Source organism: Nicotiana attenuata, chromosome 1 (genome assembly GCF_001879085.1).
Source record: "Nicotiana attenuata strain UT chromosome 1, NIATTr2, whole genome shotgun sequence".
In the NCBI taxonomy this organism is placed as follows: Eukaryota; Viridiplantae; Streptophyta; class Magnoliopsida; order Solanales; family Solanaceae; genus Nicotiana; species Nicotiana attenuata.
The window spans coordinates 66119291-66134342 of NC_031989.1; the positions used below are offsets into that span (position 1 = coordinate 66119291).

The 15052-nt window shown below is 34.0% G+C and overlaps 1 protein-coding gene across 1 annotated transcript; it reads left to right on the plus strand.

Moving 5' to 3' along the window:
- Positions 9547-10955, plus strand: LOC109227969 (54S ribosomal protein L19, mitochondrial-like). Its single transcript, XM_019393158.1, has 2 exons — positions 9547-9679; positions 10256-10955. The coding sequence occupies exon 2, from the start codon at positions 10257-10259 to the stop codon at positions 10722-10724; it is 468 nt and encodes a 155-aa protein (XP_019248703.1). The 5' UTR covers positions 9547-9679; position 10256; the 3' UTR covers positions 10725-10955.

The window sequence follows — 15052 nt, forward strand, 5'->3', positions numbered from 1 at the left end:
CTCTTCTTCATTTCAATACTCAATACTCATTTCTCAATCTAAATTTCTCTCAATCTCTCAATCTCCAATTTTCAAGACTTCAAGTCTCAATCTCAATTTTCAAGTTAAATCATGCCTCGTTCGGAAAGAGTGCGCTTATTTGTGTCGCAATACTATGAAGTGCTTGAAGAAAATGAAGAAGGCCAAATATTAAAGTGCAAGAACTGTGGAAGAGTCTTAAATTTTCGTTCAGGGTGTACCACAGGCATTTTAAGGAGGCATATAAAGTATTGTGTTGAGGGTATTTATCCGCAAATTCGTCTTTAAGATTTTTCAACAATTTGTGTTATTTTAAAATTATTAGACGTATTTATGCTTCATGTTGTACTTTGTTATTAATTTATTATGCATGCCAATTTAGTTTTACTATTGATTTGTTATTTTACATTTTCGTCAAACACTTTAATAATTAGATTTCTATATTATATATACCACATATATTTATATAGCCATGCATAAGAGCAATTTATATATATACATACACATACGGTTTACAAGAAATTGCCCTAAATAAAAAAAATTAAAAAAAAAAAAGCCCGGAAATAAAAAAAGCCCGTTAGGCCCGCTAAGCCCACGAGCCCGGCCCATTTAGCCCAGGACCATATGGGCTTAGGCCCGTCACGGGCTGGTCCTACCCGTTGAGCCCACGAAGCCCGGGACCGCGAAGCCCGGGACCGCCAGAGCCCGGGACCGCTAAGCCCGGGCCCGTTTAGCCCGGCCCGTTTAGCCCATTTAGGCCCGGGCCCGGGCCCACATACAGCCTTATTTAGAAGATCAGATACTACTAGAAATCCGGTAAATACAGACCAAAACAACCGACCAACTTTGGTCGGTTATGGCCAATTACCGACCAAAACGCGACCAAATACGCTTGGATGGTATTTTGATGGTCGTTTTAAAATACCGACCAAAGTTGGTCGGAAATTACCGACCAACGTTGGTCGGTCAATTAAATTCAAAAAAAAATATTGCAAAAAAAACCGACCAAAGTTGGTCGGTATTTTAATTATGTAATCAAAAGATTTACCATATGGGAATCGAACTGGGATGTGTACTGTGACAGGATACTATTCTACCACTAGACAATTGGTGCATTTTATATTTTTTATTTATACTCTTTAATTATATTTTCGCACAAAAATAACCGACCAAAGTTGGTCGATTTTATTAAAAAATAAAATTACCGACCAAAGTTGGTCGGTTTTTAAAATGGCTGACCGAATTTACTGACCAAAGTTGGTCGGTTTCTTGAAAAATAAATTTCGCAGGACTCACAAAATAGTTTCTCGCATTTTTGCGCCAAAGAAAACCGACCAAAGTTAGTCGGTTATGTAAAAAAAAAATTAAAAATTAAAATATTTTGAAAAACCGACCAACTTTGGTCGACTTTTGGCCGGTTTTTTGACCGACCAAAGTTGATCGATTTTTCTTGGTCTGTTTTTGCCGAATTTCTAGTAGTGAGAGTAGCGGAAGAGAAGATATTGAATGTTATTTTTATCGCCAAAATTTCACGGCATAGCCAGTTTTCGGACTGGTCAATCAAAAATAGCCAGTGTTTACCAAGTCAATGAAAAATAGCCACCGTTTTGCTGCAATAGAGACCGGTCCAGCATAATATACTGGAGTTCGGTGCACTTGTGTATGAACTCCAGCATATTATGCTGGACCGGTATACTTTGCTGGCTCCAGTATAATATACTGGAGACTGGAGCACTGGTGCTCCAAACTCTAATATATTATACTGGACCATTATACCTGCTGGAACTCCAGTATATTATGCTGGAGTTCTAGTGTATTTATGCTGGAACTCCATCATATTATGCTGGAGTTCCAGCATACTATCCTGGAACTCCAGTATAATATGCTGGAGTTCAAGTATACTTATGCTGGAACTCCAGCATAATATGCTGGAGTATTTTTCGGGTTTTGAACAGTATTTTCGCTCAAATTTATCTTTACATAAAAAGTGGCTAAATTTCGATTACTTTTGAAATTGGGCTATTTTTGAACGACCAGTTGTAAAACTTGCTATTTTTAAAAATATCCCATTTTTATCACCACTTTGTAGCCCAATTGTCACATCTATTAACAGCATTAACATCAGTATACTTACTCCGCAAATTTAAACAGGTTCTCATGCTCTGTGATAAATGCAAGTAAATGGTTACACACATGATACAACTAAATATCAGAAGCATGACATCAGAAAGTTAAACGACGTGAACATCCTGATGGAAAACAAGTATGAATAACGGAAGCAAATAGTCAGGATCACTTGCATGTAATATAGACAACACATAATTACAGATTTTAATCAAATATAAAATCGATACTTATCTCTTGAAGCGTGACTGCAATCGCCAAAAGATCTTCAAGCATGAGCAAAAACCGTCCACGAGATCATCCTCTAGTTCCACGGTCTTCTGCTGTGTGACCCGAATAATGGCCGATTTTCTCTAGGGAAACCGTGTAGTAGAACTCTTGCCTCCTTATGGAATAAGACCTCTTTATATAGCCACAGGTTTTAGGGTTTAAAATATTTTTCTAAACCTGTTGGGTCTTCCTTTTCCACCAAGAAATATAATTCCATTTAATTCCTAATTATTCGGTCACCGCAGGGACCGCAGTATTTAAACGAGGCTTTCTATTATGGACTTAATCCGAAACATTCGAATTAATACTACCATAATAAATTACGAATTATTCCACTAAAAATTCGTAACTGCACTCCTCAGTTCAATTTTGAAATTCTTCCATTAAAATTTATTTAACTCCTCATGTTAAGATTCAGATACTAATCGAATAAATTAAATTACTGACAATTTAATTCATTGATTATTTCCTTTAGACTTTTGCTTAACTTATTTCATGTGACGAATACAAAATCCACCTGCAGGGTTCACACATGAAAACTTATAAGCTTTCATAAAGGTGTATTATCAATCTCTAGACCGAGACATGGATTCCATCAACTAATTATTACTTCGCCAATGTATATCATCATTGTCCAATTCACCAGGCATATTGACCCACAAAAAAATCTTGCCTTTTAGTAAATCAAAACAATAAATAATATATAGTACACAACTAATAATAATTATTTCAAGATTAAGAGTATAAGTACACTTAATGGATAGAGAATTTATTTTATTAAGTCAGTATAAAATACTTATCTCTACTTGGTCCGTTCAATACATACAAAATGTACTAGCACAAGAAGTCGGAATTAAATCATTCCCATAATCAAGATAAATTATATTTAATCTTGTGCTACAATCATTCCTGATGATTTGTTCAATTCCATCATTAGATTGTGAACATGATCTTTATACTTATAAGAACCGATGACTTAATCTTCCGTGTATAAGCTAAACTCTATACACTAAATCATCTACTATATAAGTAAAGGACACAAACGAATATATAATCTATTTAAAACTTTGTTAAAATTAAATAATAATTATTCCACAATAAATACTATATCCAAACCAAAATCCATGGTTAATAGTATATATCCCAACAATCTCCCACTTAGACTTTTAACCATGACAATTATTAGAATATACTATATCTAAATGTGTGGTTAATAGTATATGCCCTAACAATCTCCCACTTATACTCATAACCATGCATTTATAACTTTCACAGCTATCCTTTTGCACGACTATTAAAAGTCTCTGCCAATAAGCTTTTGCTAAAAGGAACTTGCCACGTATTTTCAAATGCAATCTTTGTCTAGTAGTGCTTTGTCGTAATTAACTAGTTTGGTATTAAGCTCTTCAGGAATCTTGTTATGAAACTCTCCCAAGAGTACATACCAAATTATGATTTTCCTTACTATTCTCCCACTACGACGAAGTACTACTAATATTATCTTCATTACCTTAAGGTATTGAAATATTAGTGACTTCTTCCTGTAGTGTTCTTTGCTCAACATCACTCCCACTACTTGGAGGTAGTAAATTTTTTTTTGTCTATTAACGTTTCTCCCACTACTTAAATGCGATGGAACTTCAATTCCGACATATAGAGTTGTATGTTCTTGAGCGTTTGAATTTCAGATGATTCATTTATTATTCCTTTGCTTAGTTCCTATAAAACTAGTTTACTTCTAGGAACATAGTTTATTAAATAATTCTATTATAGAGAACTGGTATTTGTGCTAACAATTACCTTCTTTTCTTTAGGAAAATAAAATAAACCTCCTTTCATTCCCTTGGATATACAATAAACGTGCAAACATACATCCTTCATTTTATCTTATCTGTTTTCCCTTTCAGTATATATATTGGACAATTCCATATGCGAACTTGCCGCAGACCGAACTTACGTTAAGTCCACAGTTCAATGGGGTCCAAGATACTAACTTAGAAAGAACTAAAATCAGAATGTAATTACAGTTTCTAAAGCATATCCATAACGAAAAAAGAAATAAATCAGAATAATTCACCATTCATCTAAACATCTCCATAAGAGTCATATTTATTTTCTCTACTACACTAGTCTATTATGGAGTATCCGGTGTAGACAATTGAGATATAATCTTCTATTTTTGATAAGTAATTAATGAACATTTTAGAGAAGTGCTAGCCACCTACGATCAGATCGTAGTAATTTAATATATTTTCATGGTGCTTCTCCGTATCAAGCCTTAAAATCCTAAAATTATTCAAAGCATTCAGACTTACGGTGCATCAAATAAATATATTCATAGTCCGAGTAATCATTTATGAATGAAAAATACTCAAAACCACCTCTTGCCTATATGTTCATTAGACATCACAATCAAAAATGGATTAGTTCTAACTTATCACCAACTCTCTTTCCTTTGGAGCAGAAATGTCTCTTAGTCATGTTCCTTCTAAACAGGATCCATAAGCTGGTAGTGCCTATACTTTCAATGAACCTCAAGGTTCATCATTGACCAACTAAAATCCTATCCAGATAATTATGACTTAGACGCAAGTGCACAGATAAGTTTCACTCAATTTTGAAGAATATTATTTTTTTGTTTATAAGGTAGACTAATATTGTTCAGTTCAGGAGAGACATTAATAACAAGGTCATGTATCCATGTACCACAAGAGAAAAATTGTTTATCAAACTCATAACATAAGAGTTATTCGAAAATAAACTAGATATCCATCTCTTATTTTGCTCAAAAACCGGAATTAAATTCCTTATAGCAAATGGTACATATATGGCATCCCTTAAATTAATGTCTTGCCACGACCAAAGAAATTTTTTGACAGGTGATACGACAAACTACACGAAGTCGTCGTGGAGTTGAGATATACAACATTAAATAGATCATAATAAGTCAATTAGCACTGAATAATAAAATTCAGACTGCATTCAATATATATACATACATGCATCTCAAATAGCAAATTTCGATGGGAAAAGAGTCATTCATGCAAAGTATATTATATAATGTAAGAATTATACAATCCAAAAAGAAACAGAACCAACTCAGATGGAGAGCAAACTGTTATTTTTAGTCAATTGTATATAAGTATTTAATATAAAAAATTTCAAACGCACTACACACATATATTTATGCACCTTGAATAGCAAATTTCGATGGGAAAAGAACTACCCATGCAACATATACATGTAATGCTAGATTATTCACTCCAATAAATTAAAATAGACCCAACTCAGATGGAGAGTATACTGTTAATTTAAGTCAAGTAAACATCATAATTAATAGCTTTAGTTCCACTGATCCAACATGTATACTCAGATGGAGAGTAAATACATGATATCAATAACTAGTATTTCACCTAGTGAGCTTACAATAAATTTATCCGATATGGAGGAAGACCTAAAGTCGACGCGTAAATTTACACTCACTTGAAATGAATAGTGGAAGACCATAGAAATATATTTCTATCACCACTTAATCATGGTTGCATTATAATTACAAAATTGATTCAACGTGTAAACTCATATGGAGAGTCAATACATGTTATCAACTACTAGTAATTATACTCAGTAAGTTCATAATAAATTTATCCGATATGGAGGAAGACCTAAAGTCGACACATAGATTTATTATCTCACTATAAATAAATAGTGGAGACCATAAGGGGTTAATTCCTAGTTCCATTGATCCAGCATGTATACTCAGATGGAGAGTAAGTACATGATATCAATACTAGTATTTCATCTAGTGAGCTTACAATAAATTTATCCGATATGGAGGAAGACCTAAAGTCGACACATAAATTTACACTCACTTGAAATTAATAGTGGAAGACCATAAAAATAAATTCCTATCACCACTTGATCACAACCACAAAATTTCCTCTAAAGATTAAGTTTAAAAATTTACAAAATGCCATGAAACACCAAATTAATGTTATTCACTGCATACATCAAGTATTATTTACCGGAATTTTCCGATAGTCTTACCAAATTTCAGGTCAATTGGAGATCATAAAAGTCATGATCTTCAAAACAACAACCAAATTTGAAAAGCTACCATGCATTTTTAGGAATTTAAAACATGGCATACATTCCAACCATATATCAGTTCATGTAAAATAAACATGCGTCATCATGTTTCAGATTTAACAAAATAAGACCGACATAAAAGGAATGACTTTTTTCATATCTAGATTATATTTTAATCGAAATTGCCAAAAAACCCATCTAAATGACCCTGAACTGCCGAAATACGACATAATTCACTGCACAGCAATGAGTATTTCATATGAGGTCGTCTCCGATGAACCCACCAAATTTCAAGTCAATTGGAGATGATGATCACCAAAACTAGACCAAATTCGAATAAGTCTTTTTAGGCGAATTTAAGATTCAACCAATGTGATTTACATTCTTTTCATATATCATGTTAAGTTAAATCATCATGTGTAATCATGTTCCAGATTTAACACAAATAAAACCGATATATAAAGAACAGTTTTTCATATTTAAAACTTATTTAACCCGATAAAATGCTTAAAACTCCATCTAAACGACCTCGAAACACCAAAAACGATGAGATTCACGGAAGACAATGAGTGTTTCTCACCAGGTCATTTTCAATGGACCTACCAAATTTCAGGTTAATTGGAGTTCGTCATATTCATGACCTCCAAATCTATGACCAAATTATGAGAATAACCGTTTTAGGCATTTTCATGGATTAAAATAAATATGATCTTGGTTTCTATTCTCCTTATAATTATACTATGAGCTCAAGGTATATGTTATGTTCTTCCTATTTCTAGGATGGAATAAGACCTCTTTATATAGCCACAGGTTTTAGGGTTTAAAACAATTTCCTAAACCTGTTGGGTCTTCCTTTTCCACCAAGAAATATAATTCCATTTAGTTCCTAATTATTCGGTCACAGCAGGGACCGCAGTATTTAAACGAGGCTTTCTATTATGGAATTAATCCGAAATATCCGAATTAATACTACCATAATAAATTACGAATTATTCTACTAAAAATTCGTAACTGCACTCCTCAGTTCAATTTCGAAATTCTTCCATTAAAATTTATTTAACTCCCCATGTTAAGATTCAGATACTAATCGAATAAATTAAATTACTTACAATTTAATTCATTGATTATTTCCTTTAGACTTTCGCTTAACTTATTTCATGTGACGGATACAAAATTCACCTGCAGGGTTTACACATGAAAACTTATAAGCTTTCATAAAGGTGTATCATCAATCTCTAGACCGAGACATGGATTCCATCAACTAATTATTACTTCGCCAATGTACATCATCATTGTCCAATTTATCAGGCATATTGACCCACAAAAGAATCTTGCCTTTTAATAAATCAAAACAATAAATAATATACACAACTAATAATAATTATTTCAAGATTAAGAGTATAAGTACATTTAATGGATAGAGAATTTATTTTATTAAGTCAGTATAAAATACTTATCTCTACTTGGTCCGTTCAATACATACAAAATGTATTAGCACAAGAAGTCGGAATTAAACCATTCCCATAATCAAGATAAATTATATTTAATCTTGTGCTACAATCATTCTTGATGATTTGTCCAATTCCATCATTAGATTGTGAACATGATCTTTATACTTATAAGAACCGATGATTTAATCTTCCGTGTATAAGCTAAACTTTATACACTAGATCATCTACTATATAAGTAAAGGACACAAACAAATATATAATCTATTTAAAACTTTTTTAAAATTAAATAAATAATTATTCCATAATAAATACTATATCTAAACCAAAATCTATGGTTAATAGTATATATCCCAACACATCCAGCTTTAGTTACCTCAAATGGCATGTTCAACAGCTCATAGTACGTTGTAACACGATCTAATCTCAACTGCACAGCCTCACCGTCTATCGAGGGGGAGAGTAGCAGACTACACAACTCGGAAGAAACTAGAAGGAGAAATGAAAATTACGTAGAATCAATGAGTAAACAGATAATAGCACATTGTTTTTCCTCAGCGATCAACTTGTAGAGAAATCCAGACTGGAACTATTGATTCTTCCTCTATGGATAGGGCGACGTGACATGCAATGGATCGGTTAGAGAGGAGAACAAATTGATCACATGTCCCCTTCTCAACTCTGATAGCATCTTTGAACGGCAGGTACCCACAACCGCCGTAACGAAGGAATGAATCTATTAAGTGGGAAAGAGCCCTCGTAAGGCCTCTCTCATCCCTTGCTTATGCTGAATCGAGATTTTATTGGTCGGATAACCTTGTGGCATAGCGTCGAATCTACTCTACCCTACGCTACCATCTTTCTTCCTTGTGATTCAACCACGGCGGATATTTAGTCATTTTCATAACAGTTTTCATGTAGTAAAATTGTACAACACTTGAATTTATAAAAACATCATGATTAAAAAAACAGAGCAAACCTGCAATTGTCTTTGTATTTGACATACTGCATTCCAAATCGAAATCTCTTACTGTTATACTTACTTGGTTTTTGTTTTCCTGTTTCGTCTCCATATACACTCGAACACCCATATCGTTTCGAATTTTATTTGGAGGACAACGTCCTTTCATTGTGTATTTGATCTTGATGATTTTTAAAGAAGTATCGATCACTAGGTGCTCTACAATTGTGTTATTCATTTGACTATAATTTGAATCTTCATTGACTAAAATCCCGTTAAAATCAAAATTTATATATCTCTGGAAGCTATCTTACCGACCATTGGGCTGAAGCATTATCACCAATTTTGATATTACATCCCCAAATTTAATTCAATTCCAGAGAAAATAATTTTTTTTCAATCTTATAGAAACTTTAGAAATCAATTATATGTTCCAAGCCGATTGTCAATACTTTACATTAATCACCAATTGTTTTCTTCAGAAAGTTTTTCTCTTTTTCTGAATTTCTTGAAAACTAGAGGAAATCTTCATTTGTTTGTACTTAACGAGGGTCTGAATCTGAATGAACCAGATCTTAGCTCATTAAGTATATTTGTTTTTTTATTTTTAAAAAGTCTGAATAGGACCTTTAATTGAGTCTTAGTTCCCTTCAGAGGTTAAAAATACACGCCTCTTTTTTTCTCTCTCTTGACATCAGGCTATTTCTTCTAAACCCAAAACAAAATTCATCCTTCACACGTCGGATCAAGCAGCCGCCGAATGTTTTTCTGGGTAAGATTGTGAAAATTATACTTGGAATTCTCCATCTTGTTTCCACTTTTCTAATGGTAAATTTCATTTTCGAGTTTAAAGTTTTAAAAAACCCCTTTTAAAATACGATTGAGAAGGGGCTTAAACTATGCCTCTTATTTGTGTCTTGTTCTCACTTTTGGATATTCTATTTTGATTGAATCTCTGAAATTTTTCTTGATTTTGTTGACATCCCGATTCTCTAAATCGTAAATCTTCTAAATTGTTAGCAATGTTTTTTTCTCTTTTGCAGATTCACATAGCTTTTGTTTTCTTCAAGAATTGCATATTAGTGACTGAAATTCAATTTCTCTAGTTGAAATATAAACCCTAATTGGTGTTTATGAAGCTCGTCCAAAATTAAGAAACTTTGCTATGGCTATAGTTTCATATTTGGCTAGAATTCGGATAATGTATACATAAGTAAAATTTATATTTTAGTGCTTTCTGAATATTTATGTGCTATTGCTCTTAAATTATTCGTCATATGTTACATGTTTTATATTTGAACCAGCAAACTCTACAGCGAAACCCCTCTTACGCCGCCACTTTTTGCAGAATGGCGACACTAAAAGAGATCTTGACGCGCCGCCCTATCTCAGCCACGATCCGTCTCACCGTCGATGCGGGTGCAGCTAAGCCCGGACCACCAGTAGGCCCAGCCCTGGGTCAATACAAGCTCAACTCCATGGCTTTCTGCAAGGACTTCAACGCGCGGACCCAGAAGTTCAAGCCCGGTACACCTATGGCCGTCACCATATCGGCGTTCAAGGACGGGACTTTCGAGTTCACCGTTAAGTCTCCGTCTGTTACTTGGTACCTAAAGCAGGCGGCTGGAATTGAGCTGGGAAGTGGCCGCCCTGGTCACGTAACGGCGTCAACTATAACCCTAAAGCACGTTTATGAAATTGCTAAAATCAAACAGAGTGATCCGTTTTGCCAGTACATGCCTTTGGAGTCGATTTGTAAGTCTATTATTGGGACGGCAAATTCTATGGGGATTAAAGTTCAGAAAGAGCTGGATTAAATGAAATAATTGAACTGTCTTTTTGCGATTACTGTAGTTTTTGTATTAAGATTTGGAAATGAAGAGTAGTAAAGTTGGTTGCAGTAATGATTTGCTGTTTAAGGAAGCATGGGTGTTTTCTTAGCAATAAAGATAGCTTTTTTGAAGTCCATTAGAGTTGTTTGAGCAAGCTTAATGCTTTTTCATCATACCATTATTGTGAATCGAGAAGAATGGGCTAACTTATGTCGATTCTACTGCCTCTCTTTTTCTATTTGTGTGTGTAAGCATTAGCTATCGTAGATAGAGCCGAGGAGGGAAGATTAGACCTATTATTTTTTGCTATTGATACAAGGTCGGTTGCCATGATACTTGATAAATGTGCATATTTTTTAGTATATTTGCATATTAATTCTTGTGTGTGTCGCGGGAGATTACATGATTTTCAAAGTGAAATATACCCATTATGTGTTTTTTATGTGTAGGAACGAGTTTGGATGATAAATGATCAAAAGATACAATTCGACACAAAAAGAAGAAATTAAAGGAGTGGGAGCTCGTCTATTCTCGTACGTGGCACGAAGTCGGACGTGAAAAAGGAGAAAAGTTAAGGCACAAAACAGCAAAGCGAAGCAAAGGCACGGAGCGCTTCGCGAAATGGAAGAATTTCAAAAGCTGGATCCGCGTCAAAGTCCGCGTCTAGACGCGAAGGTAGACGCGGATTCCAGCTCTCCCATCCGAAGTTGGATTGAAGAATTTCGCCCCTCATCAACCTTAGGTCATATAAATACATCCTAAAACACCACTTTGAAGAAAGAGACACTACTTTAGGGTTAGACAACACCCTTGGAGGCAAGAAAACGCTAGGAGCAAGGAGGAAGATTCAACTACGAGTTTTTCTCCTTCTTCTTCCTATTTTATTGTTGGTTATGAATTGGAGTATTGTGTTTTCACATACTTTTATGAATAGCTAATTCGTTTTTTAGGGTTTTGATGGAACCTTTTGGGGACGAATTGGTTGTTATATTGATATAGTTTTGAGTTAGTTGTTAATCTCTATTTGTTCCTCAATTGAAAGGATCCTCAATTAAGCGTTCCTATTTATTATGTATCTGCTTGAGAGAGAGTGCATATTTAGGTAGTTTTTTGAACAACATCACTCCCGGAGTATAGGCGAGAGTCTAACCGAGGGTTTAGAGGTTGGATTAGAGATAACGATACCTCGGGTGCGATCTAAGTGAACTGTAATGTGAATCTAGCTAGCGTAGCTTGAGAGAGTGCGTCTAGTAAATTATCATAATTGCTTGAGAGAGATTTATGATAGATGGAGAGTTAATGATTGATAGAGGCAACTAAGTCAAAGCTATAAGAAACATACAACTAATGAAATCAACAATTGGGGAAATCATAACTCTAGACCTCCTTAATTTAGTCTCCAAACCTTTGTCTCGTTAGTTGATAATTTTCCGTTTTATAGTATTTGTTGGTTAATTAGTTAGATATAAAAATCTTAATATTATAATTTAGAAATTGTTCAAACTTGTCTTCTTTGCGATATTGAACAATTACAGCGAAACCTTAGTTCTCTGTGGGATTCGACTCCGGACTTTTAGACCGGATTATATTTTCAGCGACCGCTTATCCTTTTTAGGACTAGAGTTGGGCGTGATCAATACTAATCCTTATATGTGCAATCTTGGTTTAGGGAAATGTTCCTTCTTAGGTTAGAGAATGGATGGGTGCTGTTGAAACCATAGGTGCTGTTGTATTTCTTTGCCGCCTCCTATTCTTTTCCTCATTTTTTTTATGATTTCAAGTTTCCTGGCCTGATCATTGATTGCCATAGCGATGCTCTTTAACTATTTAACTTACATCATATCATAGTAACAGCCTGCAATTAGCGAAATAGAAAACTAGCTGAAGCCAAAACTTTGCTAGTTCTTTTATAGTATCAGCTACAAATCCAATCACCTTAGCTGGAAGTAGGGCTGCTGTTAGTTTAACAATATGAAGAGGATGCTGTTTAGACTTCTAATATGGTTCCTAAGAAATTGTTGAGTGAATTGTATTTTATGGTGCGAATGGTATACAACAAAGTGTACCATCTGGTGCTTTTCCTGATTACCGTTCATTATATAAATAATTTCTGCAGAACTTAGGGCGAATATTATGTTCGTTGTAGATCTTTTACCGTCTAAATTTTGTAACCCAAATATGTTCTCTCCCAAATATCACGCGTCTAAAAAAAGAAGCCCCCAAATAAGGAGTCTATTTTAAGCGATTGTATATTTTTGTTGGGAAAATGGAGAAATTTTACTACGTGAGTCACATAACCAACATTACTTATGTGAGTCTAGTTTATTTCTTGAGAAGTGGACTCATGTTCATACTTACTTATTTTAAAGCATAAGCTAGAAAACACAATATTTAGGTCTACGCTTTCTGCTAATTAGAGGCTTAACTAATAGACAATAAAAGGAAAAGAAGAAAGAAAAAATTAAAGAAGATCAACGATTTCTAAGCCTGCTTTTTGATTAAAAAAAACTTTTTTATTGAAAAACTTATTTCTTAGCATCCTTTCTATGATGAAGAAGAAAGCATACGCTTTATGCTCAAAAATATGGAGGATCACTTTGCTGAAGATATTAATTTTTAAGGTGAAGGTAAGCAACATGAATTTTAAAGACTATTAATTTCAAGTGCTCACTTTTTTAATGGAAAATTTAATTTTTGTTATTATTTATGTGTAAATATTATACCTCTAATTTAGATTATATTATTGTAGATTACACTGTAAATGATCAAGATTATTCCACATTCGTCCATAATTTGTCTAACATCAATAGTGACTTTGCTATTAATATTGGGATGAAATTTGGTTCTGATGATGAATCATACGAAGCATACAATTCTTAATGCTTTAGCAAAAGGTTTTGGTATTCGAAAAGGAGCAAAAACTTGCAACAGAAACAAAAAAAAATTAACAAGGTATTTATTTCTTTGTTCTTGTGAAGAAAAACCTCTTTTGCATTTTAATTATCTAGAAAGAAAACGTCAAAGGTTAGAATATAGATGTGGTTGTATGGCTCCCATAAAATTTAAGATTTCAAATGAGATATGAGAATTTTTCGAATTTTCAGGTGAGCATAACCACCCGATAATCGAGGAAAATTTGGTACATTCCATATTGTCTGGCCGAATGCTTAAAACCGCTACTAAAGACATTTTTAGTTCTACGGTATATGCTGGTATTCACACCAAAAAAGATGTTCGTTACCTTCAAAATAAAACAGGTGGTATTTGAAATGCTAGATTTATTGAACAAGATGCTCATAACTTCATACAAGTACATAAAAGAAGTATGATCAACGGCGGAGATGCTCAAACTCTTGGGGATCGTTTTATGCATATGCAATCTGAGGACTAAAACCTTTTTTTACTCTTTTCAAGTTGATGAAGATGGAAGGATGTGCAACTTTTTCTGGAGAGATAGTATATCTTGATTGCATTATGAGTGTTTTGGAGATGTGATGATTTTTGATACTACATATCGTACAAATAAATATGACATGATTTGTGCTCCATTTGTGGGCGTAAATAATCATTGGAAAAATATTTTTTTTTGGATGTGCATTCTTAAGTGATGAAACAACTAGTTCTTTTGTTTGACTATTCCGTACTTTTTTGAAGGCAATGGGAGGCATATCACCCAAAACTATATTTACCGATCAAGCTCCCGCAATAACGACTGCTATTCAAGAAGTTTTTCCTGATACTTGTCATCGTTTATGTGAATGGCATATTGATAGGAATGTCCAAAAAAATATACCTCAACTTTATTGGAAACTGGGATTTAGAGAAAAATATTTTGGTAAACTCCTATAGAGGTGCAAGTCGGAATCAGATGAATTGGTATGGCTAAAAATGATTGAGGAATTGGATTTCAGGAACAATAGTTGGCTCTAAAGATTATATGACTTGGGGGAAAAGTGATGTCCTGCATTTAGTCGTTATATTAAGTCAAATTAGAGAAGTGAGAGCACTAATAGAGTCTTTACAGAAATGGCTTACAAGACTATGAGTTTAACTGGATTTTTTAATCATATGAGCAACGGGCAGCTGAAATGCGTGACATTGAGGCAACAGAAAAGTTTAAATGTCGAGGAACACCTAAACTTGCAATAGATAATTGCGGGTTATTAAAGCATGCTGCAACTTTATAGACGAACTATATTTACAAGATTTTAACATGAATTTTTGCAGGGGATATCCAAAAAGGTGATCAATGTTAAAATTAATGACACCTGTCACACATACACAATCCTCAAGGGAGAAGGTAGACAAATTGA

Coding starts and splice junctions, on each gene's coding strand:
- LOC109227969 (XM_019393158.1), top strand. CDS start 10,257: ATGGCGACACTAAAAGAGATCTTGACGCGCCGCCCTATCTCAGCCACG.